Source organism: Penicillium lagena (assembly GCF_028827675.1).
Source record: "Penicillium lagena strain IBT 129212 chromosome Unknown utg000006l_segment0_segment0, whole genome shotgun sequence".
Classification (NCBI taxonomy): domain Eukaryota; kingdom Fungi; phylum Ascomycota; class Eurotiomycetes; order Eurotiales; family Aspergillaceae; genus Penicillium; species Penicillium lagena.
In genome coordinates, this window is record NW_026623227.1 from 1682517 (window position 1) to 1710454 (window position 27938).

The window sequence follows — 27938 nt, forward strand, 5'->3', positions numbered from 1 at the left end:
AATAACGCCGAGCAGCCCCACCTCGTCCTAAACAGGCAATTTTAACAGTCGGGACGCAAGCTAGGGACCGCAGCGAGAGGGGTCAGACAAGCGAGCCATGATTCTGGAAACGAGGTCGCATCCTTCTCAAGCGTTAAACGGGTCATCCCCACTAGTATGAAACCAGCACGACTATATAAACCTCGCACTGGACATCAAGGCGTTTAACTGCCTCCTCTGGCAACAACTCCGCAACAACTCCGCGACGGGAAAAGGCCAGAACTATGACCGCTCCCAATCCCCAGGTCACGCTCATCGAGCTCACACCGAAAGAGCTAGCTTCACAGGAGATAGGCTCTCATAACCTGCAAAAGGCCATCGAAGCCCTGCACCGGGACGGCATTGTCGTCCTCCAGAACGCAGTCAACCCCTCGCATCTCGACACGCTCAATGCACGCATGGTACCAGAAGCCGAGAAGTTGTATGCACTAGCAGAGACGCACCGGAACTTTGGCGAGAAGACCGGCAATATCCAGCAGGAGCCAGTTTGTGAGCCGGGGTACATTTTCGAAGACGTGATTGCCAATCCTTTCGCTACGTCTGTAATCGAGTGCATGATCGGCCCGCATCCGACGATGCGCTTTTACAGCGCCAACACCGCTTTCAAAGCCACGGACCGCCAACCTGTGCATATTGATATTGACTTCGACATGCCCCGTATGCCCTTCGCATACTGTGTCAACATCAATCTCGTGGACACATCGCCTGAGAACGGCGCCACGGAGGTGTGGCTGGGCAGCCATATCGACACAGATCAATCCGTGCTTGACCACGGCGCTAAGCACAAGGTGAAAGAGTCATTGCTTGAGAGCAGGAAGCAGGTTAGTCCGGGGGTCCAGCCTAGCTTGCCAAAGGGATCGTTGATCATTCGGGATTTCCGCCTGTGGCACGCGGGAATGCCGAACCGGACTGATGACCCCAGAGTCATGCTGGTGTCGATTCAGTTTGCAAACTGGTATCGTAGCGATCAAAAGTTTGTGCTTCCCAAGAGCCTGGTCGGAAAGATCAATTGGGGCCGGCTGGTGCCATGCGTGGAGTGGGTGGACGATGGCTACGATTACTTGAAGGGAGCTCACGATCATGACTTCTCATTGAAACCATAGGTGTATACGAAAGGAATTTTTCTAATATTACTGATGGTGGGAAATTTCTCGGAATATTCATTGGCGTTGGCAGGATAGTTATGCTAGATTGGCCTCTCTCCCGTGGCCTTGCAGAAGAACCTGGATGCAATCCACCCGCGACATGCCGTCCAGCCCTGACGTTTCATGAGCCGCATCTTTTCTTCTCCAAACATTCTCAATATCGCTCTTCAGGTTCTTCAGAGAGGGAAATCGACGGGCGACGAACATGTCATCTAGCCGGGACCGAACGAATTGCCTCTGAGCTGGTAGAATTGACTCACACCCAGCGGTAAATAGTGGCCAGGTGTGGGCAGAGACAAGTGGGGAAGCTGTCGGGACCTGGGAGAGGAAACTGAGACAATGATGGACGTGATCTAATGTAGTCGGATGTGGCGCGCCAACATTGTGCCAAACACGATAGAGATACACCAAAGCTGCGTGGCGATAAGCTTGTGCGGTGTACTCAATGTGGGGTGTTCGATCAGAATGACCTTCTATAGGGTATTCCAGATCTAAAAGGCCTCTCTCGATCGCGGCAGCAAGAAAGTCAGGGTCATCACTAGGGCCAAAATCTCTGGAACGTGCGATCCCTTTGGCCGTCTTCATATCATGTACTAGGCTGATGCGTGCTACAAGATGGAGCACCATTGAAATTCGGAGGAGAGATGCTGCGTCTTCGATAGTAGATATGTCCGGCGCATACTCCATAAAAGGCTTCGCACAGCGTGATATAGAGGAGAGAATATCATGGTATGCAAATAAACTTATTAGGAACCGCCTAGTAGACGAGGATGACGGGGATCCAGATTCTGAGCCTCGTGCAATAACTGCCTTGGCTCCGAGAAGATGGTTATGTGCGGAAGAGACGCCCTCGGCCTCTGCGAAGAGACGGGAATATACCAACATCATCATGACAGCGGCGAGAGTCGTCTCTGAATAGCAGTAGACAGGATGTTGGATAAGCTGTTGTAATTGACTGATGGCGTTTTGCTGATGTCGGTAGGCTGTCAGAGCATGGGAACCATCAGCTGTAAGCAGAGCCAAATGGCGAGCGGACATCGACAGTACGATAGACTGCAAAGCGCCAGGGACAAACACTGTGCCACCGAGGTGGATTTGGAGAGGATTTACGTCTCCAGGCCACGTAGACGCCGTGATAAAGCCGGATAGACATTCGGTCCAGTGGTGTAGCAGTCGACGGTGGTAGGGATCGATATCGGAGTGAAGGCCGAGGAAGACGAGATGATTGTTCGCTTGATTTACAGTGCATACAGCCTTATTTTCCTGCATGGCAGCTGGAGAATCAATAGTAGTGAGGCCGAAACTAGCATCTTCTGTAGATGAAGAGGACGGTGATCGAGATGATGGTTTCTTGCGTTTAGGAAAGAGCGATGGCTGGACTTGTCGCCATCGACATCGTATTCCGTATCCCTGGCAATCAATCCCTAGTCTGGTGCAGCGACAACAACGAGGTTTCTATTCGTCGCATTTATAGCCTGCAGCCCTGCAGGTCCAGCAGCCGTTCCTCGTGCGCACCCGAGACATTGTGGACGATTTGGTGTGGGTGTGTGGTGCGGCGGCCAAGGTCGGCTTCTCCGCAAGCTAACCCAAGAATCGGGAGAGTAACGAGCCGACTTGTCAAGGTTCGGGTTCTCATTCGGGGGTAAAAATATTCCGTATGCCCACCAAATTCTTCAAAGCTTTGTTTTCTTTGGTTCTTTTCTCTGGTGTTGTCCCGCCGAGCCCCCGTTCGAGCCGATGTCACCAGAAGGCGTTTCAGATGTCTTCGGAAGGCCGGGGCCCACCAAGTGAACGACAGAGAGATTTAAAGGAACGGCACACCCACGTCCACCTTTGATTTAAAAAGTTCCGCGACAGAAAATACATAGCATGTCACGCCGGCCAGTCTTTGTGAATTCCTCGGCAGCAGGCCAGCAGCGAGAACCCGTTTGCATCAATGGCCTTGAGCAATTCCATCGATCGCTTCCCGGCTATGCTCCAACCCCACTGGTACCACTCCGTGACCTCGCAACTGAGCTGGGTGTCCGGGCTGTGTTCGTGAAGGATGAGAGCGATCGATTCGGTCTACCATCTTTCAAAGTCCTTGGGGCATCCTGGGGATGTTATCGCGCTATCGCAGCATATCTCGATCTTCCTTCCACCATGCCCTTGAATGAACTCTCGACGAAAGCACAGGAAAAGTCAACTACTCTGGTAGCGGCGACAGAAGGAAATCATGGACGAGCCGTTGCGTTCATGGCTCGACTTTTGGACATCAAAGCCCAAATATTTGTCCCTCAGCATATGGATAACACCACACGGAATCTTATTGCAAAAGAGGGTGCCAATGTGATTGTTGTCCCCGGCGATTACAACGAAGCCGTGAAGCAGGGTGCGGAAGCATCTAAACAAGTGGCCGGTGCACTCTTGATCCAAGACACGGCTTTTGAGGGATACGAAGACGTTCCTGCTTGGATTGTGGAAGGCTATTCGACGATGCTAGCAGAGATTGAAGACCACCTGGCCCAACTTGGCCTTGTTGGAAGCGTTATGGTTACTCCAGTGGGCGTTGGGAGTCTTGCTCACGCCGTTGCGAGACACTGCAAATCAAAGGAAAACACTATGGCAGTTGTCGCCGTCGAGCCCGATTCTGCTCCGTGCTTGTCGTCTAGTCTAAATGCTGGGCAATCAATCACAGTGCGGACAGGGGCAACCATCATGGATGGAATGAATTGTGGCACGCTGTCAGCTACGGCATGGTCTGACTTGCAGCAACTTGTTGATGCCTGCGTGACAGTATCATGCTACGAGGCACATCGCGCAGTACAGTATCTTTCCTCGCACTCGATTCCAGCGGGGCCTTGCGGAGGGGCTTCGTTGGCAGCAATACGACACTTGGCTACATCGAAGGACGCTCCATCTATTCTGAACAAAGACTCGGTTGTTGTTCTTCTCGCCACGGAAGGCACACGAGACTATCAGATCCCTCAGGATGTGTCTATTGATGACGCTGTTTCTTTGACTCAGGCGCTCACCTGCATCGATTCATCGAATCCAACACTATCTGTAGCTGATGGGGCCGGAGAAACCCAGATCGTGAACTACCTCGCCTCATGGTTTGCGCATCGAGACATCGAGTATCACAAAATCGAGTCCGTGGCTGGACGACCATCAATCGTGGGAATTATACGCGGCAGCGGAGGGGGGCAATCTTTGATGTTTAATGGCCATGTTGATACTGTCAGCCTTTCCAGTTACGAGAAGGACCCTCTATCCGGGTCGATTGGGACGAAAGATGACAAGGAGGTTGTCTTCGGACGAGGGAGTCTGGACATGAAGGGCGGTCTTGCAGCGGCGCTGGCAGCCATGTCGGCAATCAAAGCCGGCGACCATGTGCCTCGAGGAGATGTGATAGTGGCTGCTGTCGCGGATGAGGAAGATGCATCTCAGGGAACCCAAGATGTGCTAGCTGCTGGCTGGCGTGCCGATGCTGCGATCGTTGCTGAACCGACTGGAGGTACTATTGCAACTGCCCACAAAGGTTTCTTGTGGGTGGAAGTCGATATTTTTGGAATTGCTGCACATGGATCAAGGCCCGATGAAGGAGAAGACGCTATTATCCACTCAGGTTGGTTCCTTCGCGCGCTGGAGCAGTATCAGCGCCACTTGCCCGTAGACGACACTCTGGGACAGGCATCCCTACACTGTGGTTTGATTCGGGGTGGTGAAGAGCCATCATCTTATCCTGGAAAATGCACCATTACTGTCGAGTTCCGCACTATACCGTGTCAAATGGAGGAAGCGATCCTGGAAGATGTGAATGGATTGTTGAGTGACATTTCCAAAGAGAATCCTCGGTTCCGATACGGAGAGCCTCGAGTCACGCTGTCTCGTCCAACACAGAAACTGGCGACAGACCATCCTCTCGTCGAGAAAACAGCCACCTGTGCATCTACTATCTTGGGAACTAGGCCTGCAGTTCAAAGTGTGTCGTTCTGGTGTGATGCAGCCTTGCTCAGCCAGGCAGGCATTCCGTCAATTGTATACGGGCCGACAGGGGCAGGATTGCATAGCAAGGAAGAATGGGTTGAGGTTGAGAGTCTGCGGCAGATGGAGAAGGTGTACTTGGAATTAGTGCGACAGTTTTGCTATTAATGCTACTAGACTAAATTGAATACGCGTTATCTGGTTTGAAATCACCTATGTTGCGAACAGCCTAAAAGACTCCAATAACTCATAACAGTGTAACACACTCAGTTTGGTTTACTCCATAGTTTGAGCCAGTCAGAGTAAATCCATAACGGATATAATATCAATTCTGTAACTGAATGCCCACCTGGTATCCCGCCCTAGAGTCGTGTTATTGATGTCTGTGAAGCGACGGACATCTACGATGCAACTTTTCCGAATCACGATTATTGGCTAATTAGCGACTATTTACCTTAACGTCAGCTGCTATCGTCCCCCGATACGTTTTCATATTCCCTTTCGTGTGAAAGCTGGGAGGAGGTCAAGCTCAAAGTTGGGCTGGCATTGTCTGGGAAGGAGAAGACGAAACTATCCACAAGTAGACTGTCTATGAGGGCTACCCGAGCGAGGGGGGATGGCATTCATCACCTCAACAGACGTGTTTTGGCTATCTTGCAGCGATGACTGATCATGTTTTATAAAGGCATTGGCAAAAATGCTCTAACTAGTCAGTCATTTTATAGATATAGATTAGTCATCGATGTCGTTGGAAGGCGGCGAAATCCAGACCGGGAACGGCTAGATCGGACGAAGTGAGTCAATCGACCATGAACCACTGACTACTGTTGCTTGTTCCGAATCTATTGCCGGCTGCAAGTGGCTGCTTGGGTATTTTCGATATTGAAGTCTGCACATCACCGCACTCCATGGATCAGCAACCTCCCGAAGTCCCGGCTCAGTCCAGTCAATTGCCACCGTCCATGCCGGACCCAGGAGAAAGCATATTGGACATGAATGCTTCCGATAATTGGTTGGTCGAACAGTCTAGTCTTGACTGGAGATCTTTGAACGACTTTTACTTCTGTTCACCGAGTCCGGCGGACACAGAATGGTCGCAATGGGAGGATCCCATGCTGCCCCCCATGCCTTCTTCAACCGTGATTCAACCGAATCAGATGGATGTACCAATGCAACAACTTCAAAATACCGCTTCGTCGCCTCTTTTAATGAACCCAATCAACACACGGGCTTTTGGCAACGTCTCGCAGTGGCTTGACGGGGCATATCGTCCCTCCGTTCCTTGCAGCCACTGCCGCAGACACAGGCTACAGTGTCTGATCATTCGCACTGCACCAGCAAATCCGAATCCCATCACGTCTTGTTCCAGCTGCGTGGCCCTGTTTCGAGAATGCAGCTTAGCCAAAGGAGAAAAGCGCCTTCCATCTGGCTTCGAAACATTCTCCCCCGTGCTAGGCCATCTGCACGGCGTGCCCGAGCACACGGAAGATGGAGTGAGTGTTTGTATAAATACGACGATAATGACATCTAACATGTTTTAATTCCAGGTGATTAAACAAGAACAACCCGTCAACCAAATAGAATCCCCCACAGAACGCATAGAATCGAAGCAGTTTATCCGAAAAGGCGCGCGCGTGCTACGGGAATGGTTCTCACAGAACCAAACGCACCCATATCCCAGCGAAGCCGAAAAGGCACAACTCTCTCGTGAAACGGGATTCTCCGCGAAACGAATTTCAACGTGGCTCGCCAATGCGCGCCGGCGGCAGAAGCAGAAACTGCAGACCTTGTCCGTCCATGCAGACTCGCATTTTCGAGCCGGTTCTCCCATGGTCACTAGTACACTGGCTTCTATGTTGACCCCGATGGAACGTTGGCAGGCGTCTCCGCCAGAAGATGAGCCGGTTTCTGAGTCTGCTATCCAGGACGCTATTGCTTCGGAGTCGATGGAGGCTCCGCTTGACATAATGGACCCGTTCTCTATTGATGGGTCGGCAATGGATCTATTCAATTTCGAGGATTCGTCTTCTCATTTACCCTCCTCTGCCTCTAGCTTTGGGAGTAGGGCATCCGAGACCTCCGCATCGGATAGTGTCTCCTCGGCATGGAGCTATCAATCCTCTGGAGGAGAAGGGGCCTTTCTACCGTTCCCACTCATCCCTAAGAGAAACACAACACACCGAAAACGACATAAAGACCGAGCATCTACATCTCAAAATGTGCACCAATATCAATGCACATTCTGCACACAGTCCTTCCGCAAGCGCCACGACTGGACCCGGCACGAGAAAAGCGTGCACCTCCCACTGGACTTCTGGGTCTGTACGCCCTCTCTCGACGATTTGCACCGGGGCCTAGAAACGGAAACCAAATCCCAGTCACAACCAAGCTCATGCCCATTCTGCGAAGTTACATCCCCCACACCAGGCCATTTGGAAGAACACGAGTTCGCCGTGTGTGCGGAGAAACCCATCCCAGAGCGCTCGTTTAGCCGCAAGGACTACCTATGGCAACATCTGCGCAAGTTCCACGGGTGTACGATACCGCCAGTTCCTGATCTGGATGTCTGGCGCAGCAGCGGTGGCATTGTTCGCAGCCGGTGTGGGTTTTGTGGGTGTGCTTTGCCGAGTTGGAGGGTGAGGGCTGATCATTTGTCGGAGCATTTTAAGAACGGGGCGAGGATGGAGCAGTGGGTGGGTGATTGGGGACTAGATGCGGCGGCAATGGGTGTTTTGAGGAATGTTGTTCTACCTGCTCAGAGGGGACAGGGTGATTCCTCTGCTTGATATATAGCTGATAAATAAAGATGCAGATATTAGTACAGATTATGGTTCGTATGTAGCGTTCCAACTGGGAATTGGGAATGCAGGACAACCTCCATTTCAAACTATTGGTCTCATCTCAACTAGTACACGGCAGCAGTCTGCCACTCGCTATGATACCATGTGCCCATGCCGAGCACAAACAGAACAAGACTTCCATCGCGGATAACGTCCCTAACCAGCTGCACCGCCATACCGAGACCACCCTGTTTCCCAGCAAGCAGGACCCTCCCACCGGAGAGCACCAATTCCCCCGTAACAAACACGGTCCAGGGATTCTGAGCCGTCGCGGGCTTTGGCGGCGGAAATCCAAAGGTAGCAACCGACTTCCCGATTACGAAAAGCAAGTACACAGACACCACGACCGCGAAAAGAACATGCAACGTCTTCAACACCCGCTGTCGCTTCTGCTCCTGCTCCGTCGGCGGCTGTTTACCGCCCAGCATATTGGCTAGGTAGGGTGGTACACCGAGTGCGGAGGCGATGTCGGCAGGTGAGAGGCCTGGCGGCTGCTGGCCTGGGGGCTGGGGAGGCGCGCCGGGAGGAGGGGCGGCGTTGGGATCACCGGGCATGGCGCCGAGGAGGGAATTGAGAAGTTTTATGGTAGGGTCTTCTGGCATGTCGCCTGGTTGTTGCTGGTCCTGGCCGGGCTCGGGGGCCGATTGGCGGAGCAAGGCGCGAAAGGCTTCCTGCTGGGCGCGGAGGCTCTCTGCAGACTGCATGTCTGGTTGGGGGGAGGGCGAGGGTCGGATTTGAGGCGCGGGGGGATGGGGATGCGCTGGCGGCAGCAGGCTGGGGGCTTGGAGAGGATTCATCGTGGGCTGTTGGGGAGACGGGAGTGTTAGTTATTGTGAGATGCAGAGTGAAAGGGTTGGTTGGACATGAAGGGAAGGGAGGTGTTTGCATACGTTGGGGTTTCCGTCCAGCGAGGCTGGTGATCTTGTTCAGCCGCTGTGATCCTCCATCCCTGATCTTGGTCTCGCGGCGCTCTCGGCGCAGGCGCGCCGCTCGCTGGGCGGGAGATTCCTCCGGGGTTGACATCGTGGGGAAGAAGATGTTGTGGTTGCAGGGAAGAGCGGAAGAGGAGGAGGAAGAGGAAGTGAAGATCGCTGATCCCGTGGCGATAAGAACACACGACCAGCACCACATTGCATACACATACACTTCGTACTACGCTCAGCTGCATGAACTGTTCGATCACTAGTGCCTATTTGTGATCGGTCAACCGATCGACTACCGATCGACTACCATGATCGCCGGTTCTCACTCGATCGCCGGCCTGATACGCGACTTCATTCGACGAGTGACGGTGCCTGTCCCACACAAGAATGCGCTCGAACGAGACCAACTGGGATCGTCCATCGTAAGCATCCATGGTAGTTGCGACCGCTTCGGTCTCGGTATTGAAGTCATGAATATCCCTAGTGACATCATGTCGCGTGCCCAAGGGAGCATGAGAGATACTGGAGAAAAGCGAGCCCCGGCGGCAGGTCCAGGCCCCCAATGCCTTGATTATGGCCAGCCTGGGATGAGCGCATCGCCAAGACCGCCAATGCAATGGAATCAAGCGATGGGGAGGGATGGATCAGCAAATTAATATGTCAAGGGCAATCAATGATCGAGCACTCCATATCGTCATCCCCGTCGTGCCCAGTGCCCACCGATGACGTAGTGCCACTGGCAGCTAACCGGTACCACTTTTAGGGCTGGGCCTCTGCCTGCACTGGAGTGCAATTACTCCCAGACGCTATTATTGACCAAGGGGAGGTGCTTTGAAGCTGCTGGTACTTACCGGCCACACACATCACTATTGGCCATCTTTTCATAACCAGCTCAGTCCATTGCAAGCATGGCCTCCACCGCCCCGGAACCCGAAGGACCGCAGCGGCATCATGTCGGCGAGCATTGGAGCGGGGCCAATCCCATTCCGACGGTGCAGAAGTTCGTCGAGCATCTCGACGCCGACAAAAAAAAACGAGACCAGAAGATTGACGAGGACAACCGAGCGAGGAAACAGCAACTCAAGCAGGAAAAAGCACAGCGCAAAAAGGATGGCAAGCAGAAAGATGGTAGCCAGCAGAAAGATGGTAGCCAGCAGAAGATGGGCGGCCAGCAGCAAGAGGGCGGCCAGCAGCAAGAGGGCGACGTGATGGAGCATCGGCCGCGCACAGCCCCCAAATCCGAGATTCGCACCGTCACGGATCCAACCACCGGCAAAGAAATCGGTGTACAGGATCTGGACCAGAGCGCCATGGAACCCGTCAAGGATCCCATGCTGACAGTCCCCAATGCAAACCTGGGGCGACCGACAGAACATAAAACGAGCGCGGATCAGGAGCTGAGCAAGTATAAAGAAGAGCAGGATGTCACGGCGCCGCCAGATCCCATTGCAGAGGGCACAACGTCGGATGTCCCCATTCGCGGTGAGATGACGAACATCCTCTTCCACCCCACGCCGACCGTCTCATTCAAACCAATGTTCGATCAATTGGAAAAGCGCGCCACAGCTCTGTGTATTGCCATTCCATTCGCGATCATCATTCTCGGGCGATTCTTCGGCGGCTCCCTTTGGGGTCTTATCCCACTGGCAGCATGCATTTCAACGGGCGTGTGGTTGTGGGTGAAAGAGGTCATCCGGAGTGGTCGAGATATGGAGTGGAGCAGTGAGCAGCTTCGTGGGCAGATGGTAAGTCCGGGTCTTGAAGGAATTTGAATCGAGCTGATCATATCAAAGGCCACCGCCAACCTCCTACCCGAATCCGTGGAGTGGATGAACAGCTTCCTTGGTGTCGTCTGGGGACTGGTCAATCCTGAGATGCTAACTCCCGTCGCGGACACCATCGAAGACATCATGCAGGCCTCGGCACCGAGTGTGGTTGAGAACGTTCGCATTGCTGAAATTGACCAAGGGAGCAACCCAATCCGGATTCTCAGCATGCGTGCTCTTCCGGACAACCATGTAGACCACATGAAGGAGAATATCCGCGAACAGAACTTGAAGAACAAAGATCCCCAGGAAGCGGCCGCCGCCGAGGAAGGAGGTGACTATTACAACATGGAAGCCGCATTCGCCTACCACGCGAAGCCTACTGGCCAGTCTGCCTCGTCCAAGGCACGGAACATGCACATGCAGCTGGTTTTCTATCTGGGTATCCGAGGACTCTTCGGCGTGCCTTTCCCTGTGTTCGTCGAGTTGATCGAGTTGGTCGGTACCGTTCGCCTGCGATTTCAGTTGATGCCCGAGCCACCGTTTATGAAAGAGGTTACTTTCAGCTTGGTCGGTGTCCCACACGTGCGTGCAGGCTGTATGCCCATGGTTCGAAGGGGAGTCAATATCCTCAATTTGCCATTGATTTCGAATTTCGTCAACTATTCCATCGCCGCGGCAAGTGCTATGTTTGCAGCCCCCAAGTCCATGACGATGGATCTTTCGATGATGCTCAAGGGCGACGACATTCACAAGGACACTCTGGCGCTGGGTGTGATGTGGATTCGCATCCACCGTGCAGTCGGATTGAGCAAGCAGGACAAACGTGGTAGTGAAGGCGGCGGCAGTGACCCGTACATCAACCTGTCCTTCTCGAAATACGGGAAGCCCATGTACTGCACGCGCGTGATCACCGACGACCTGAACCCGATATGGGAGGAAACTGCTGCGCTACTCGTGACGCCGGAGTTGGTCAAGGCGAACGAGAACCTCAGCGTCGAGCTTTGGGACTCGGACCGGAACTCTGCCGACGACATTGTTGGCAAAGTCGAGCTGCCAATCCGGGAAATGCTGCAACACCCGGGTCATATGTTCCCCCAGGTGTCTAAGCTGCAGGGCCTGGATGAAGGCAGCGAGATGCCGGGCCAGCTGCACTGGGAAGTTGGATATTTCGGCAAACCAAAGCTTCGTCCGGAGCTGCGGACTGATGGGAAGAACAAGGATCTGCCTGAGAATATGAAGGGTGATCCTACCTTTGAGGATGAGAAGGGGACGATCGAGAACGAAGAAGAGGACGCTGTCGTGCACACCCCCCGGATCCTATCTGGCCCAGCGGTATTGTCCACATCGTGGTGCACCAGATTGTCAATCTCCAACTGGCAAATATCAATGGCAGCGATGGAAACCGCAAGGGCAAGGAGTACGAGCCCGCTAAGGCGTATGGCGAGAATACCGAGGAAGAGGGCGGGACTCTTCCAACGAGCTACTGCACGATTTTGTTGAATGATCAATTAGTGAGTGCTTTCGAACCTTTTATCTTGCTTTTCCTCAAAATACTGATCACGAAAATCAGGCCTACCGCACCCGTCCCAAAGCAGTGAGCTCCAAGCCGATCTTTAATGCAGGAACTGAGCGGTTCGTCCGCGACTGGAGGTCAGCCGTCGTCACGATCACTGTGCGTGATCAGCGCTATCGCGAGCACGACCCCATCCTTGGTGTGGTCCCACTGAAGCTATCCGATATCTTCCAGACCAGCTCGCAAGTGACGCGGTGGTATCCCCTCGACGGAGGGATTGGATTCGGACGCGTCCGCATCTCGCTTCTCTTCCGTCACGTCGAGACCAAATTGCCCCCCAACATGCTGGGCTGGGACGTCGGGACGTTCGAGTTTTCTGCCCACCAGATCGTCGCGAAGAACTACGGCCGCATCGCCAAGATCAAGATGCGTACCGGCGGCAGTACCGGCAAGATCACCCGGCACGTCTGCCACATGGACGGCAACGATGCGATCTACGATACCTCTGACGTGAGCTTCCGCGATTCGCTGCGCATGCCTGTCAAGCACCGATACCGATCCCCGGTGGTATTCGAGGTCCATCATCCGGGAAAACACGGCCCAGCCGCCTATGCTATCCTGTGGCTGCAACACCTAGCCGACAACGAAGACACAGACATCGACATCCCGATCTGGACAACCAAGAAAGGCGCCCGCTTGACGCAGAACTACGTGACGGAAGCCAACTGGCGCGCCAAGGAAGTGCCCGGCCTGGAAGACCTAAAAGAAGTCGGCCGTCTGCAATTCCAGTGCCGCTTCTCGCCGGGCATTGACGAGTCGCACGAACGCTTCGTAGTCGACAACGACTCTCGCGAGACATTCGAGACCTGGGAAGCATGCATGTCGGAGGGCGTGCGGTCCCGCAGCGTATCCATCGAAGTCCCACCAGAAGTCCAAGCAAAGCACGAGAAGTCCCTAATCGACAACCGCGACGTGCTGAAGCATGCCGACCCTGCCGAGCGCCGCCGCTGGATCGACCGCGAGGGCCAAGATTGGAGCGGCGCGTTCGGCGAAGACCCGCGCGCGTACACGGACTCCGTCGGCCGCAAAGTCGCCGAACCAGGCCGTGACCGTCCGCAGCACGACCCGGTCAATCCACCACCGCTGGAGGGCCAGCCCTCGAACATGGAGAACGGGATGAACGAGGACCGCGCGCCCGAGGACAAGGATGATACCTCTGAATCGGACCGGATGTCTCTGTCATCGAACAATAGCAATGGCAATGGTCCGTCGACTCTCAGTACTATCAGTGGGAAGAGTATTGGTGGTGTGACGGCGTCGTCGTCCCAGGCTAGCGCTAGTAGCCCGACTAACGTCAACAAGGCGAATAAGCGCAGCGAGCAGAGACAGCAGCGGGGGCTGATGCAGTGGAAGCCGGCCAGGAATGCGCTCTTCGCAAAGGATGAGGCTAAGTTCGCGCTGGGGAAGCTTAAGAAGAAAGTTGGGGCGGGTGGTTTGACGGGGAGGGAGCCGGATGTTGAGACAGAGACTTAATACTGTATGTGTGTGAGTGGGTGGGTAGATGCAAAACAGGATGAATGAGTTTATCAAGGGTTGGATATGTTAATTATGATCGTAACGGCAATTGAGACCATTATCATCAACGTGGGTAGAAGTAATGAGGTTGTACGCCTAAACAAGTAGAGAGCCCTGGGCTCTATGAAACATCCCTTGGTTTGAGAACCCCCTAAACTGGGAACCTCCAAGCCCTATGAGTATGTGCAGTGGGCATGCCTATAGGTGAACCTCTTCATTATATAGCCAGTCCGGTGAGCTAGCTCGATGATTTCTACTATTTCCGGTTCTTTGAGGGGGAGGAAAGGGTACTGCAGATTTACTTAATCCCGCGGGCTTCTGCAGGACTCCAATTTTTGATCGAGTTACACCGTACGTTGGTGTTCCAAGCAATCATGATTAATGGAATAGCCTCGCCAACATCCCACTTTGACTAGTTAAGGGTCTAGGTCGGCCCGCTGTTTTGGCTTCTCCAATGGTTATCTGGTCATAGCGACATGCTTCCCACACCGTCCTTGCTGTTATAGGTGCGCCACCCCCACCAGTCAATTCACACGCAGGTCAATTTTATACAATTTCACCCATGATTCTATCTACTTTATCCCCAATATGCCGGATGCGTCCGATTCTATTGAAAAGCGTATACAATTAGCCATTACTGTAAAGTATGATGGACCTAGTGAGGTGGATATGCGGATAACGGAATATCAATACGTACGCCCTTAGAAAACGACCATGGTTATGAGTTCGATCTATGATACAGGTGTAGGAACTTAAAGCCTAGCTAGCTGTTTCTAACTATTGGGTACATAATAATAGTGTTCTGATTTAGAAAGATTAAAAATAGAATAAACTGAAAAAGGAAGAAAGACAATGGGAGACAAAAAAAGTTGGGCTCAGCCGGAGATCGAATCCGGGGCCTCCTGCATTTTAGATAGAACTCCCAAAGCAGGAATCATACCACTAGACCACTGAGCCTGAACTGAAATAGAATCGAGTTACTAGAGACCCTTGAGAATTTCAACCGTTTCCTTCTTTTGTTCATAGTCTAATCTCTAATCATCATTTTTCTCCCCCGAACTTTTTAAAGCTATTTATAACACCACACCCGTCTGTTTATAGTAGATGCAATAAATTACAACTCGATATCGGAGGAAACTATGGCTTAAAATGAAATTTTCATTATACATTTATGCTATTTAGATCGCATCTGCCCTATTTATAATGTTTGCAAGAGTTACGATGTTTTGAGGTTCAGATCGGTCGTAATGAATTTTTCTGGTAACTTACTTAAACAATGTTTTAGTCTTGATTGAAGTCTATACTATTTCATATGCTTATAAATGATATCATGCAAACAATCATGTAATGTTAATTTGCGGTTCTTGAAATATCGAATTCTAGAAGTAGTACATTTAGTATGGTGTTTTGGGGTGGCCCGGCTTACTAGTTGGATTACGTTAGTTAACTATATCATTGTAGCTAACCAATGGCTTCCAATTGAAGATTTGAAATTTTGCCCAACGTAGTATTAAATACATGATAATTTAGAAGGGCATTGTTTTCATTAGAGCCTTTTAAGTTCATATCTATCTAGTAAGAAGACCATGACTCCTGAAATAATTTAGAAAAAATACCCAAAATGTCTGTACACAGAGACGCCAAAAAGGGGGAAACATTGACAGGGTATTAGCCGTGCTTCATGTAAGCATGCCCACCATTACTGCGTGGCCGAGCAGCTGGTGCAGTAATTGAGAGTGATCTGACAGGAGTTCGACAGATATGTCGTTCCGCATTTACTGGCACTGTCATTTGCCATCATATACTCAACACTGGTAGAATTGTCAGTGAGTTCACGGAATTTTGTAGGAGGATTGACTTACGCAGCCTTGATCTGCCGTCCGGTCATGCCAAAACCATAGTCATTGTTATCGCATGAATACATAGCCGCACAGCCTGCTGTGCCGAATGTTGCATCCACGATGATGCCACTTTCAATATTCGCTGTGTAGGATGTGTAGGATGAATAAACTGTGTCATCTACGTACTGCTCATAAGCTCTGGTGCAGGCATCGTCGATACTGTGGCACTCGCCCGAGCCTTTATCGTTACCGCTGGTCTGGCTTGGTGACGGAGTTTGCAGCGTCACGGGTGCGCCTACCCCCTCTGTAGCAAAATTTTGAAAGATTTGCGACGGATAAGAGAGTATTTCGCCATCTGTTTCAGTGGTGATGAAGGGCACTGGCGTCGCTGTAGGCGCAGTCGGAGTCCAGCTTGGTGTTAGGGTGATCTTGGATGGAAAGCTGGTGTACTCGTAGCACTCTCCTGAGATGAGAGGGGCGGTCGCTGAATAAGTTTGTCCCTCAGTTACTGTTGAACAAGCACAGTAAGGTGTGCTAACTTCTGGGCCTGCTTGTTCCAAACACATATAATAGCTAAGCGCTGGTGGCAATGTCGACGTTATTTTTGAAGTGGATGTGGTTTTAGGAGCCGAAGTTTTCACCGGAGATGAGATTGTTCCCGGAGATAAGGCTGGCTTTGATGAGGGGGGTATGCCTGGAGCCGAAGACTGGGGTATTGAGCCGACAAGGGAAGTTCCGGAGGAAGATGAGGGAGATGTATGAGACGCCACTGAGGTAGCAGAACCACTAGAACCAGGAGATCCCGAGCCTGCAGAGCCTGCAGAGCCAGCTGAGCCTCCGGAAGATGTGTATGATGAAATGTAAGGGTTCGACGAAGCCCGGGGGGTACAAGCCTGGTGGTGCGTCTGGGCTTGCAGGATCCAAACTCAGTGATGGTGGTGGCCATTGAGGTCGGGGAAGCATGGCAGGCAGTGGCAGTACTGCAAGTGGTCGTGGTACTTGTGCTAGTTGATGGAGAAGTCGAACCATCTGCTCCGGTGGAGTAAGTCGAAACCAAGACAGTTGTTGTCGTGCAGTCAGAGAACGTTGTACTTGATGAACAGGACGTGCTGGATGAAGACGAGGATGTGGAGGATTCAGAATTCGACGATGAATTTTCGTTTTCATCATCCTTGGCTTTGTTCTCCATGTCATTCAGAATATTACTGATCTCATCCAGGTATTTAGATCCCTTCTTGACGGTGTCCTCGATATCATCCGTCAACTTGGATACATCATCGGGGATGGTCTTGATCATGTCATCTGCAATTGGCTTAATGCAGCTTATTGCGTCTTCCGCGATGTTTTTGGCGGCGTTCACGGCACCTGCGGCAACATTGGCTGCACTAGAGGCAAGGTTTCCAATATCACCGAAGAGAGATCTCTTTCTAAGGGACCCAGAGCAAGGAGACTTCTCCGAAGGGTAGTCAATCTTCGAGAGGTAATTTTCAGCTTGATTCTCAACATCTTGAAGATTTTTCTTATAGGTTTTAGGATCCGTCTTGAGTAGGCCTATGTTGTTATAGAATCCCTTTAGGAAGATTGCAATGTTGGTGGCCTCCGAATACGCAGGCGTTCCGGTAATAGTACCGGAAGGGAGAACAGTCAAGGTGCCCCATGGCGCCGAAGATGGAGCACCTGTAGGCCCAAATGCAAGGATAGCAGATTCTTCAGCCGAGGAGCTACCCGTTGGTGTAAGTGAGTTGAGATCAGGGGCAGAAGAAAGCGCAGCCGACGGGAATTGAGATGAGGCTCCGTAAGTTGAGCCCAAACCACCGGCAGACGATGCTCCTGAAGCTGATGTGGCCCCGGGTGTGGGTTGGCTATGTCTAGACGATGAGGATAGAGCAGTAGCCGAAGCACTACCCGATGGGTGAAGACCCGAGCTGGGTAGGCCACCTGGGTGGGGGATGGACGACCCGTACAAGCCCGAGCTAGGCAATCTAGGAGTACTTGTGGGTGCGTTTGAATTAGGGCTGGTCTTCTCTGGCGGAACAGTCTCGCTGGCCGATGAGCTAGAAGAGCCACGGCTAGGGGCGAGCGGTATAGAGCTTCGAGATGTTGAGCTCGGCGGCGCCAGCGATCCACCGGACGATGCACTATGAGCCGGCATAGAGCTGTAGTGGATGATAGGCATCATGCCATTGGGGACCGTAACAATCGTGCTGAACTGCTCCCGGTGACTATGCTTGCTGTTAAAGCTAGACGTCGTGGTGAAGTCGACGACGGGAGTGAAGCCGTTGGATACGGTGAGGATGGTTGTGATAGTTGTGGTCCAGTCTGCGCTGACCCCCTGCAGAAGGGGGAGTAGGAGCATGGCAGCCCCTTTATAGAGCATATTGACGAAGCCGAAATGTCGCTATAGACTAAAAAGCAAGATCGGATGAGATTAGGACCAACATTCTTTATACGGTGTTTTCTTTTTGGGGTCCATTTTAGGGGGTGATCTGTGTGGTACGGCAAAAGCCTGTGGAGTGTATCTCATCCTACATGGGATGCAGCAGGATTGTTTTCGAATGCTTCATTGAAACGGTATAGTCCTTCAGACAATGCGCCGATGTGGGGCGAGATTGATTTGCGCAAGCCACTATGGTGTTCCTGACAGAAACTGGGTAAATCCCTGCTAAAGGCTACTTTAATTTCGGGAAATTATAGGTTATGGAGTGGATTTCCGTTTCAGCCTTCTGACAGGTGCGAATCATTGTCCTCAGCAGACCCCATCCTATTCCTTCAGGATTCTCAATACACTTCAGGCCTGCCATCTCCACTAATCGAGGCCAGCTTGCTAATGTGAACGACTCAGCCTGGCAATAACCCGTTTCAGGTGTCAGTACAAGGCAGCGCCACGAGGCTATGCGAGACATATCCGGTAAGTTAAAGAGACGATCAGGGTGAAGGATTAGGGGTGTACCGCCTGGATCTATCACATAGCCTGGAACCTCTGATGAACATCTACTGTGCGGACGCGGTTCTCATGATTTGGGGCGGAGAGGTAAATCAAATTATATGGGCCGGTAATAAAAGAGAAAGGGTCCCGGAACCTACTACGTGATCTCCGAAGCGGTTTTGCCATTCTTTCCTTCTAGCTTGCACATTAACCAAGATGAAAAATTTCAGCCGATTTCCTCTCGCCCTAGGGGGCTTATATTTCTTCCTGGCAAGCAGTATTGCTGCTCCCCATCATCATGTCGGACTTGTCAAGCGTGACGTACCGGATTTCATCCAAAGTTGGCCTTTATACCAGGACTATCAGACCATGCGTGAGGGCGAGGGGGGTGCTGAGCTCGATGTACCTATACTTGACTCGGTAACACTAGCAGACTACGACAAGGGCTCAAAAACGCTCACATGGGGCTGCAACAGGCTGGTATTGGGGGAGCAAATTGCGGTAAATGTTGCCGCCATTCACAAGGCCACGCTCAAACCTTACCCTGAACCGACTGTGATCGCCAAGCGAAGCTATGGCGAAAGATACGCTGTTATTTATGGTGGTATTTTGCAAAAGAAATGCAGCAGCAATCCGAACGTTCTTCCCGTGATCGATTACGTTTATCAGGAAGATCCGAGACGGCCTTACGGATGGTTGATCCTGCCTTACGTCTCCGAAGGCTCCCTGGAGACCAATTTCGGATCTTACTCGGATCAGAACTCAGTGAACGCTGCCTTCAAGCAGATGCTCAATGCGGTGGCTGGTGTCCAGAGTGAAGGCATTATCCACCGGGACCTTAAGCCCGAGAACTTTCTGAAGGATGGCGACACGCTGAAGCTTATGGATTTCGATCAATCAAGGGAGACCTCCTCTTCCGAGCAATATGATGTTGGCACGGAAAGTTACCTTGCCCCAGGTCTGTGGTCCTTCTTTTCTACTCGGATGAATCTGAATCTCACACAGCTGTTCCAGAAATTCTTGCCATGAAGTCGGATACCGGAGCGGCCTACGACTACAGAGTGGACACATTCTCGATGGCGATGACCTTTATGGTCATGTCTGTTGCGGAACTGCAGGGTTCGACCGAGCGCTACCGACTATGGAAGGATGTCATTCAGCCCAATGGTAAACTCTGGCCTTCAGCCGATGTTGTGGCAGATGTTCTGAAGGCAAGAAACTATGCAGTATTCAGCAACAATGATAACCTTCTGAACGTGATCGCTAAGGCTTTATGCGCGCCAAGCGAGCGCTACTATCCCCAGGGATTCCAGTCGGCATTTGCTGGAGTTGTATAATGAGCTCACCTGACAGAGCGTCTGTTTACTACTGGGAAATTAATATTCGAGCTGCAAGAGATTTTGAGGCGTTGGTGGTGTCGTTCTTTAGATAGTCTCTCATCCTTGCTTTTTGATTAATGGCCTTTTGATGCTACGAAGCTACGAAAGAAATAGAACGCAGAGCACCGGTTAGGTGATCTTTGGAGACCATGTAAAATATGTTAAATCAGTTTTCGATCTTTCTCAATTTGTATTTTCCTCGATCAAAATCTTGTATCGTAGGTACTAACCTCGCGGCTTTGGATGAGAGAGCTAGTTTTCAATTCTGTGGGATATAGCATTGCCTGTGTATTTAGCAGTGTGTAGCAGTGCGCCCAGACATGTAGAGTCCAACACCTCCCACCGTAGCAGCAAGACACCTTCTGATCTTGATCTGATAAGAAGACAAAGGAGCGACGGATGCTGTTATATCATTGACAGAGAAACGGGCTTTGTGAAGTTTCAACATCTGTAGTTTCCAGCTCGTAGATAGATAAGTTGGAGCCCTCTTTCAAGGCCGGCCAGCAGTGTGAGAGATCCATCCGGGCTGCGACTTTTAAGAAATAAGTGCATTTAAACAACCGGATGGACCGAGTATGATCTGCAAATGGGAATGTATGTAATTATTATGATCGTGATGACAAACAGGACAGGTATCATCAACAGACCAGAGAGTAAGTAGTAAATATGTACAAAAATGCAAACCCGCGCCTTCTATATGACATGGAACATGATTCATAAGATGTAAAAGAAGCGTCATCAACACCGCGTTTCTAACTCCGTGGGCTCGAGAAGGCCCTTGGAGACAGCCGGGTCAAAATCAAATGGCAAGACAGTAGTCACCGGTGTGTACTTCTGCTGTGCCACCTCCAATGAAGAAACAACATTATTCTGAGCACTTTGTGGGTTATTTGGATTTGCCGATCCCAACGTCCACTTCCACTCGCGCCGCCGCTTCACCCGTCGTTGGCGAGGTGTCTGTGGCGTAGAGGCAGCGTAAGCATCATCCGCCTGGAGACCATCCAGCAGCGCAACGGCCCGGACCTGGCGTTCCAAGCGCATTGTACGCCGTTTCTTGCGCTCCGTCTTGGACAGTGAAGATGAAGTGTGGTGTTGTCCGTCGTCAGGGCTGGATTCCTCGCTTGACCCGCTGGTTTCTGATAGTGACAATGTGGAATAATCCGAGTCGTCATCTTCCTGTTCAGGTGTTGGGTGCTCGGTTTCTGGCTTGGCATGCCCTTGCTTCTGTCGTTGTTCATGCCCCTCCTCTTGTTCTTCTTTCTCCTCCTCCTGAAGTACAAGGTCAAAATGCGACACCGTATATCGCTCTGTGCGGATAATCTCTTCCAGCGGATACCGATAGCTAACCTGCTTCTTGGCAGGGAAGAATACCCGCCGCGTACCGGCGCCACCAGCAGCGCCATTTACGCTCGTCGCAGAGATAGACCCTGAGCGTCGGTGCGCCGTGGGCTCGAGCGGTGAATTTCGCAGGATGCTTCGCACACCCAGTGGTTGTTGGTATGGATAGGGACTGCGGTAATTATAGGTGAAGGGGTTGTTATTATTGTTGTTATTAGTGTTGTTATTGCTGTTGTTGGTGGTGACATATGGAGAGGGTGGTTTCGAGGTGCTGAATCGTGGTCCCAGTCCAGAACTCTGTATTGTTGTTGGTGTCGGTACTGTTCTGGAGGGAGAAGCCGTTGCTGACGATGGAGTAGCTACATCGTAGGCATTTCGGAATGTATTGCGGACAGTGGGGGATGCACTGGACCCCGCGGCGAAGGAGAATGAGAGGCCTGTGGAGGAGCTGCCGAAGGTGCGTGGCAGGGAGGATGTTTGGAGAGAGAGTTTCGGCCGTGATGCGATGGCTGTTGGTTTTGGCGGGGCTGAGAGACTGCAGGCCATGGTTGCTGAAGTGCTTGTGGTGGCAGTGGTAGTAGTGATTAAGGATAGTGTAGGTGGGTGAGAGTGAGAGTGAGAGTGAGAGTGAGAGTGAGAGTGAGAGTGAGTGAGAGTGAGAGTGAGAGTGAGAGGTGAGTGAGAGTGAGAGTGAGAGTGAGTGAGTGAGTGAGTGAGAGTGAGAGTGAGAGTGTGAGGGCGTGGAGGCAGACGACGAATAGAGAGGATGCGACGGAGGTGTCATGTCATTATTATTGAGGCCGCCCCCCATAGACTAAAGAAAGATCAAAGAAAAGGAACAAGAAAGGATTTGCTCCGTGCCGTCAGCCGGACAAAAGAAGGGGATGAATAAGGTCGGCGCTTCCGAGTCAATCAATCAATGGCGGGGGTTGGTTGGTTGGGACTAAGAATAGAAAGTAGAAGACCAAAAGAAAAAAAGAGGCGTTTGTGGCGACCAAGTCACGGACAGGGGTGCATTGTGCAATAATATCATCGGTGCGTAGTAGTATGTAACTTCATAAGGATGGCCTATCGATCTCTAGTTATTAACTCGCAGTTCAAAGGCCAGAGTGTAACACCCGTGGGGATCAGTCGATCGAGGGTGTATTAGTTGGCTCTAGACCGAAAATAGATCCACTTCTATATTTAGAAGCAGCCAAGTTAGGCTGGAGCACCGACGAGCGAGCACTAGAACTGATGGGCGCAAGACTAGTGACATAGGGGGCATCTACGGAGTATAGAAGCGCACGTCTACCCTGAAATTATTTCCTCTAGGTTGCCACAGTGGACTGCTGAAGGCCACTACCATTTGACATTCACGAGCTCACCGCATGCTACGGTATCTATATTTAGTAATCATCTCCCCGAAACGCAGACTGCGACTGAAAAGATACCGGCAGCGTATGGACAAGTCTAGATCTTGGAACAGTCCATATCATATATAGCACAAATCGATGCCTAATAGAATCGTCTCTTGGTCTTCCCTCGGAGAATATATCGCCTCACGTGACACGCTGTAGTCTTCCTCTTTGCGGTCGATCATGGCCACCAGCCATCCGCGTCATCGGCGCATGAGACACCAGCCCACGTTGTCTCATGGCATCATATCCCGTGCGCAACGACAGCCGAATAGTCCTGCATTTGGTAAATGCCACCTCTCCCCCGCCCACCACGCGACACCTCCGCTGATCATCCAGGATTACGACTGTTTCTACGCCTCCGTCTTCGAGGTCGAGCAGCCGATCCTCAAAACTCTACCCCTCGCCGTGCAGCAGAAGCAGATCGTCGTGACGTGCAACTACGAAGCGCGCCAACGAGGGTTGCATAAGCTGCAGCTGATCCGCGACGCAAAGCGGATCTGTCCCGATGTGGTCATAGTGCTCGGCGAAGACCTGACGAAATTCCGCAATGCCTCGAAGGAATTGTACCTCTTTGTCAAGGGCTTTGTCTGGGGCGGCAGGGTCGAGAGATTGGGCTTTGATGAGGTATGTAACTATGTACTTCGTAGTATATGCCTCTCATGACCGGTTTGGCTAGCTCTCCCTCGATGTGACGGAGATGATCGATTACAACATCGGGGTTCTGAATCCTTATGGTCTCTCAACTTCCTTCTTCCATCTGGATCGCACAGACCCGACAGTGGGCTTTGCTTACGATGCCGCCCGATTTGAGGGCCAAACGGATCCACCGCGCCTTGGGGGCCTTGAAAGCGCACACTCATTGGACCTGTCGTCATTGGAGGTGAGGCTGCGGGTTGCCTCCCATTTAGCTGGGTATCTCCGAGCTCAGCTAGAACATGAGAAAGGCTACACCGCTACGGGAGGGATATCGACGTCGAAATTGTTGGCTAAGCTGGTGGGCAATCTCCACAAGCCGAACAGCCAGACGACGCTTTTACCGCCTTACGTGGCCACCGAGAATGACTCGCAGAGCAACATCATTCGGTTTCTAGATGCGCATGAGATCCGCAAGATTCCTGGGATTGGCTCGCGATTGGCGCAGAAGTTGAAGGATCATGTCGCGGGCGATGATGCAACGAACGACAAGGTCACCGTGAGGGATGTGCGCCTGTTCCCCGGCATGGGCCCGGCGTCGCTGGAAAAGATCCTCGGGGGGCCGGGTGCCCCCAAAGGCATTGGGATGCGCATGTGGAACATCCTTCATGGAGTCGACAGTTCCGAAGTCCTCGAAGCCCGCGATCTGCCGACCCAGATTAGCATCGAGGATTCGTACGGTCGACTCGACAGCTTGGACAACGTGCGGCAAGAGTTAATAGTCCTAGCAAAGAGTCTCATCCGACGGATGAGGACAGATCTACTCGACAAAACCGATCCCACGACTCCGCAAGGACGGTGGCTCGCCCATCCTCGCACCCTGCGACTTTCCACGAGGCCTCGCCTTCCGCCAGACAGTGATATCGGGCGCACCTATAACGCCAACCGTATCTCGCGTTCGGCACCGCTCCCACCATTCGTCTTTGCGCTGGACGAAAACATTGATGCCTTGGCTGAGCGACTGGTGCAGGAGGCTGTGCTGCCGGTGTTCCGAAAGCTTCACCCGGACAAGGCTGGCTGGGCTCTCAGCCTCATGAACATCGCCGTGACTAATTTAGTGGAAAGTGCCGGGGACCAGAAACAAAGTAGCGGACGCGACATTGGAAAGATGTTTCGGCAGCAGGAGAGTCGTGCTGTTCCCAGATCTAGTACTCCACCGGTGGATCCACGGGGCGCCGCAAATGACATTCTAGACACCTGGGATGAGACAGACGAGCCTTTGCCCGGGAAAATGTGTCCACGATGTGAGGCCCGGATTCCCTATTTTGCATGGCAGGCACACGAGATGTACCATTCGAGTGTAGATTAATGTAGATAGTCGCCACCAGGCACCGGACAAATATAGAAACAAGCCTCGGAGTGTGGCGGATACTAAGGAATCTTGCGACCTTGGCATGTTGGCTGTCACATCACTCTCACTCTCTCACTCTCACCCTCTCTGTCTCTCCTTCTCTCTTTCCCTTAGTCTTTTTTCGAATATCCCTCGCTTGATTAATCCCCTTCTCGCTCTCGCGCTCGCTCTCACTCTCCTTCCGCCCTTGTGTTAATCACGAGTGGCCCCCTACACCCTAGACTACCCTTTCCTCCAATGGTCTCGGTCGCACCCTAAACGTTGTCACCTGGAGAGAGAGTCCCTTCGTTAACACCGTCAACAAACCCCTCGGGGTCGACACTGACTGACCTTCTTTTTTGGCCATGAGGCTTCTGGAGAGACTGCTGCCTCTCGCCAGCGTAGCCTCCCTTTTTTGGACACAGGCTGACGGTAACGCCCAACCTCCCCCGCCCCCCGGCGCTTACGCTGACTGACACCCTCTGGCAGCACACTCCAAGGCCTTCGAGGCCATTCGCCATGTCGCACCCATCGAGAATCCAGTGATCGGCACCTCCTCCCATTACATCGACTACTTCTCCGAATTCGATCTCACCTTTGACCTGCACGACGGCGCACAGCGGATCAAGCTGGAACTCGAGCCGAACCACGAGATCATCGCGGAGGATGCCTACGTACAGTACCTCAACCCTGATGGCAGTATAGAACATGGGGAGCCGCTGCAGCGGCATGAATTCAAGGTGTTTATGGGCCGCGCCCTGGAAGGGTCGGGCAAAGGAAGGTGGAATCCCGTTGGATGGGCCAGGATCACGGTGCGAAGGGATGGCGCAGACCCGTTGTTTGATGGGGCCTTTAGTGTCGGACACAACAAACACCACATCGAGCTGAGTTCGACGTATCTACAGAAGAAGCGCCCGATCGATGCGGATATCGAGCATCGGGAGGGCGAGTATATGGTGGTCTTCCGTGACTCGGACATGATCAAGGCCACGCATCAGGAACTCAAACGGTCTTTGGCCTCTTCCGAGGAAAGCTGTAAGGCACACGAGCTGGACTTCAATGCAGACCTCAAAAAGTCCATTTTCCGCGGAGGGCTTGACCAGGCGGGCAATGGCCGGTTTGGCGTCACCTCGTTGAATTCCCTGTTCGGCCTGAGCAAGCGACAATCGGATATTGGCGGCGTATCGGGGAACACTGGCAATGTGAACTTGAAGTCGAGCATTGGCAATACGGCGGGATGCCCCAAGACGAAGAAGGTTGCTCTGATCGGTGTGGCCACCGACTGTAAATTTACCCAAACGTTCAGTGGCAACACGACAACAACTGCCAAAGATGCAGCGAGGGATTGGATCATCAGTACGGTGAACACGGCATCCAACGTCTATGAAGACTCCTTCAACGTCTCACTCGCGCTGAAGAATCTCACCATCAACTCCTTTAACTGCCCCACGACAGCCGCCGAGGCCACCCCGTGGAATATGGACTGTCAGAGCGGCAATATCACTTGGCGTTTGAACGAATTCTCCAAGTGGCGGTCAGAAAATAAGGATGGCAACGCCTACTGGACTCTCATGACCGACTGCCAAACCCAGGACGAAGTCGGCGTCTCATGGATGGGCCAGCTATGCAACGATCAGCTTGTCAGCGATGGCGGCCAGTCGGTCTCGGGCGCCAATGTAGTGGTGAAAACTGCCGGGTCTAGCTGGCAGATCTTCGCCCATGAGACAGGACACACCTTTGGCGCGGTCCATGACTGCGATACCCAGACCTGTGCCGCCGGGTACGAGTCCAAAAATGAGTGCTGTCCGCTGAGCACCACGACCTGCAACGCCGGCGGCCAGTACATCATGAACCCATCGGCGTCACCCGGTGTCTCGGCATTTTCCGAATGCACCATCGGTAACGTCTGCTCGGCCATTGGCACCAGCAGCGTGAAGTCCTCCTGTCTGACCAACAACCGTGGCATCGTCACCATCACGGGCAGCGTGTGCGGCAACGGTATCGTCGAGGCTGGCGAGGAATGCGATTGCGGCGGCGAGGAGAACTGCGGCGACGACCCCTGCTGCGACGCTACGACGTGCAAGTTCAAGAACGGCGCCGTCTGCGACGATTCCAACGACAGCTGCTGCACGAGTTGCCAGTTCACCCCCGCTAGCACAGTTTGCCGCCCCAGCACCGGCCAATGCGACATCGCCGAATACTGCACGGGCACCACAGGTGCCTGCCCAGACGACGTATTCAAGAAAGACGGCACGGACTGCGGCTCCTCGGGCGCTGGACTCCAGTGCGCCAGCGGCCAGTGCACCAGCCGGGACTACCAGTGCCGCTCCGTGTTAGGCAGCATGCTAAACAGCAACGACACCTGGGCTTGCGACAACACCGACACCCCCAGCTGCCAGCTCGTCTGCGGCGCACCCGAAATCGCTGCAGAGTACGGCTACAGCACGTGTATGTCGCTGAACCAGAACTACCTCGACGGCACGCCGTGCGACTCCGGCGGCCGCTGCAGCAACGGGCAGTGCGAGGGCTCCTCGGCGCTGGGGTGGATCAACGACCACAAGAGCCTGGTTATTGGGATCTGCTGCGGCGTTGGCGGCCTGATCCTACTGGCTATCATCTCGTGCATCATTTCGCGCTGCAGAGCCGCGCGCGCTCGCAAGAATATGCGTAATCGTGCTCCCCCGCCAACGGGTTCCTATGCTCCGTCCGGTGGTCGCTACCCTGCTCGCGCTCCACGACCATCGTCCCATCCCCCCAGATGGAATCTCAGATGTCCCAGTGGGACACCTATCCTAATGCCGGATACCAGAACGTGCCCCCGCCATACCCCTATGTGCCGCGCGGTCCACCACCGGTGCATTATTCGTGATTGTGATGATTTGTTTATTATTCTGTTTGTCACTGCACTCGGGACTCGGGGTTGGGATACTGGTCGGCGCGATATATCATTTTTTTCACTGTTTTCGTTTTGGGCTGTAGGCTTTTTGATTACCCTATGGCTTGTTTATTTTCTGTCCGGCTTCTTTACCGGAATGGAGAAGAAGAGAGTTGAGTCAGGCTAGGCCAGTTTCATATCAAATACATACATTGCATCTGAAGTTCGAAGATTGGGTCTTGTACTCGTTATTACCACAGAGCAGGCTTTCTCTCCATCTTAAAAGAATATCTCACTGCGGAAGAAAACGACAGGAAAAGTAGAATCAAAAACACAGGACAAGAGTAGCATATATCCATTGGCACAATCCCTGCTTTGGCACCTCG

General features: G+C 52.5%; 11 protein-coding genes across 11 annotated transcripts; 7 read left to right on the plus strand and 4 right to left on the minus strand.

Annotated features, from left to right (window-relative positions):
* Positions 1-263: 263 nt before the first annotated feature.
* N7510_008812 (phytanoyl-CoA dioxygenase family protein) lies at positions 264-1142 on the plus strand (the record flags this gene model as incomplete). Its single annotated transcript, XM_056980737.1, has 1 exon — positions 264-1142. One exon carries the CDS (start codon positions 264-266, stop codon positions 1140-1142), a length of 879 nt encoding a protein of 292 aa, XP_056830946.1.
* A 78-nt stretch (positions 1143-1220) lies between these two features.
* On the minus strand, positions 1221-2453 carry N7510_008813 (fungal specific transcription factor domain-containing protein; the record flags this gene model as incomplete). The annotated part of the gene is made up of 1 exon (XM_056980738.1): positions 1221-2453. The coding sequence occupies one exon, from the start codon at positions 2451-2453 to the stop codon at positions 1221-1223; it is 1233 nt and encodes a 410-aa protein (XP_056830947.1).
* Positions 2454-2554: 101 nt separating this feature from the next.
* Positions 2555-2769, plus strand: N7510_008814 (uncharacterized protein; the record flags this gene model as incomplete). Its single annotated transcript, XM_056980739.1, has 2 exons — positions 2555-2635; positions 2659-2769. 2 exons carry the CDS (start codon positions 2555-2557, stop codon positions 2767-2769), a joined length of 192 nt encoding a protein of 63 aa, XP_056830948.1.
* A 284-nt stretch (positions 2770-3053) lies between these two features.
* On the plus strand, positions 3054-5318 carry N7510_008815 (Peptidase M20; the record flags this gene model as incomplete). Its single annotated transcript, XM_056980740.1, has 1 exon — positions 3054-5318. The coding sequence occupies one exon, from the start codon at positions 3054-3056 to the stop codon at positions 5316-5318; it is 2265 nt and encodes a 754-aa protein (XP_056830949.1).
* A 740-nt stretch (positions 5319-6058) lies between these two features.
* On the plus strand, positions 6059-7936 carry N7510_008816 (homeobox domain-containing protein; the record flags this gene model as incomplete). Its single annotated transcript, XM_056980741.1, has 2 exons — positions 6059-6643; positions 6698-7936. 2 exons carry the CDS (start codon positions 6059-6061, stop codon positions 7934-7936), a joined length of 1824 nt encoding a protein of 607 aa, XP_056830950.1.
* Positions 7937-8055: 119 nt separating this feature from the next.
* On the minus strand, positions 8056-9013 carry N7510_008817 (uncharacterized protein; the record flags this gene model as incomplete). Its single annotated transcript, XM_056980742.1, has 2 exons — positions 8056-8771; positions 8881-9013. 2 exons carry the CDS (start codon positions 9011-9013, stop codon positions 8056-8058), a joined length of 849 nt encoding a protein of 282 aa, XP_056830951.1.
* Positions 9014-9821: 808 nt separating this feature from the next.
* N7510_008818 (C2 domain protein) lies at positions 9822-13728 on the plus strand (the record flags this gene model as incomplete). Its single annotated transcript, XM_056980743.1, has 4 exons — positions 9822-10658; positions 10707-12014; positions 12041-12193; positions 12253-13728. The coding sequence occupies 4 exons, from the start codon at positions 9822-9824 to the stop codon at positions 13726-13728; spliced, it is 3774 nt and encodes a 1257-aa protein (XP_056830952.1).
* A 1741-nt stretch (positions 13729-15469) lies between these two features.
* N7510_008819 (uncharacterized protein) lies at positions 15470-17988 on the minus strand (the record flags this gene model as incomplete). Its single annotated transcript, XM_056980744.1, has 3 exons — positions 15470-15581; positions 15633-16095; positions 16638-17988. The coding sequence occupies 3 exons, from the start codon at positions 17986-17988 to the stop codon at positions 15470-15472; spliced, it is 1926 nt and encodes a 641-aa protein (XP_056830953.1).
* Positions 17989-18753: 765 nt separating this feature from the next.
* N7510_008820 (protein kinase family protein) lies at positions 18754-19874 on the plus strand (the record flags this gene model as incomplete). The annotated part of the gene is made up of 2 exons (XM_056980745.1): positions 18754-19495; positions 19543-19874. The coding sequence occupies 2 exons, from the start codon at positions 18754-18756 to the stop codon at positions 19872-19874; spliced, it is 1074 nt and encodes a 357-aa protein (XP_056830954.1).
* A 780-nt stretch (positions 19875-20654) lies between these two features.
* On the minus strand, positions 20655-21800 carry N7510_008821 (uncharacterized protein; the record flags this gene model as incomplete). Its single annotated transcript, XM_056980746.1, has 1 exon — positions 20655-21800. The coding sequence occupies one exon, from the start codon at positions 21798-21800 to the stop codon at positions 20655-20657; it is 1146 nt and encodes a 381-aa protein (XP_056830955.1).
* Positions 21801-22864: 1064 nt separating this feature from the next.
* On the plus strand, positions 22865-27739 carry admB (uncharacterized protein; the record flags this gene model as incomplete). The annotated part of the gene is made up of 3 exons (XM_056980747.1): positions 22865-23278; positions 23331-24645; positions 25167-27739. The coding sequence occupies 3 exons, from the start codon at positions 22865-22867 to the stop codon at positions 27737-27739; spliced, it is 4302 nt and encodes a 1433-aa protein (XP_056830956.1).
* Positions 27740-27938: the final 199 nt, after the last annotated feature.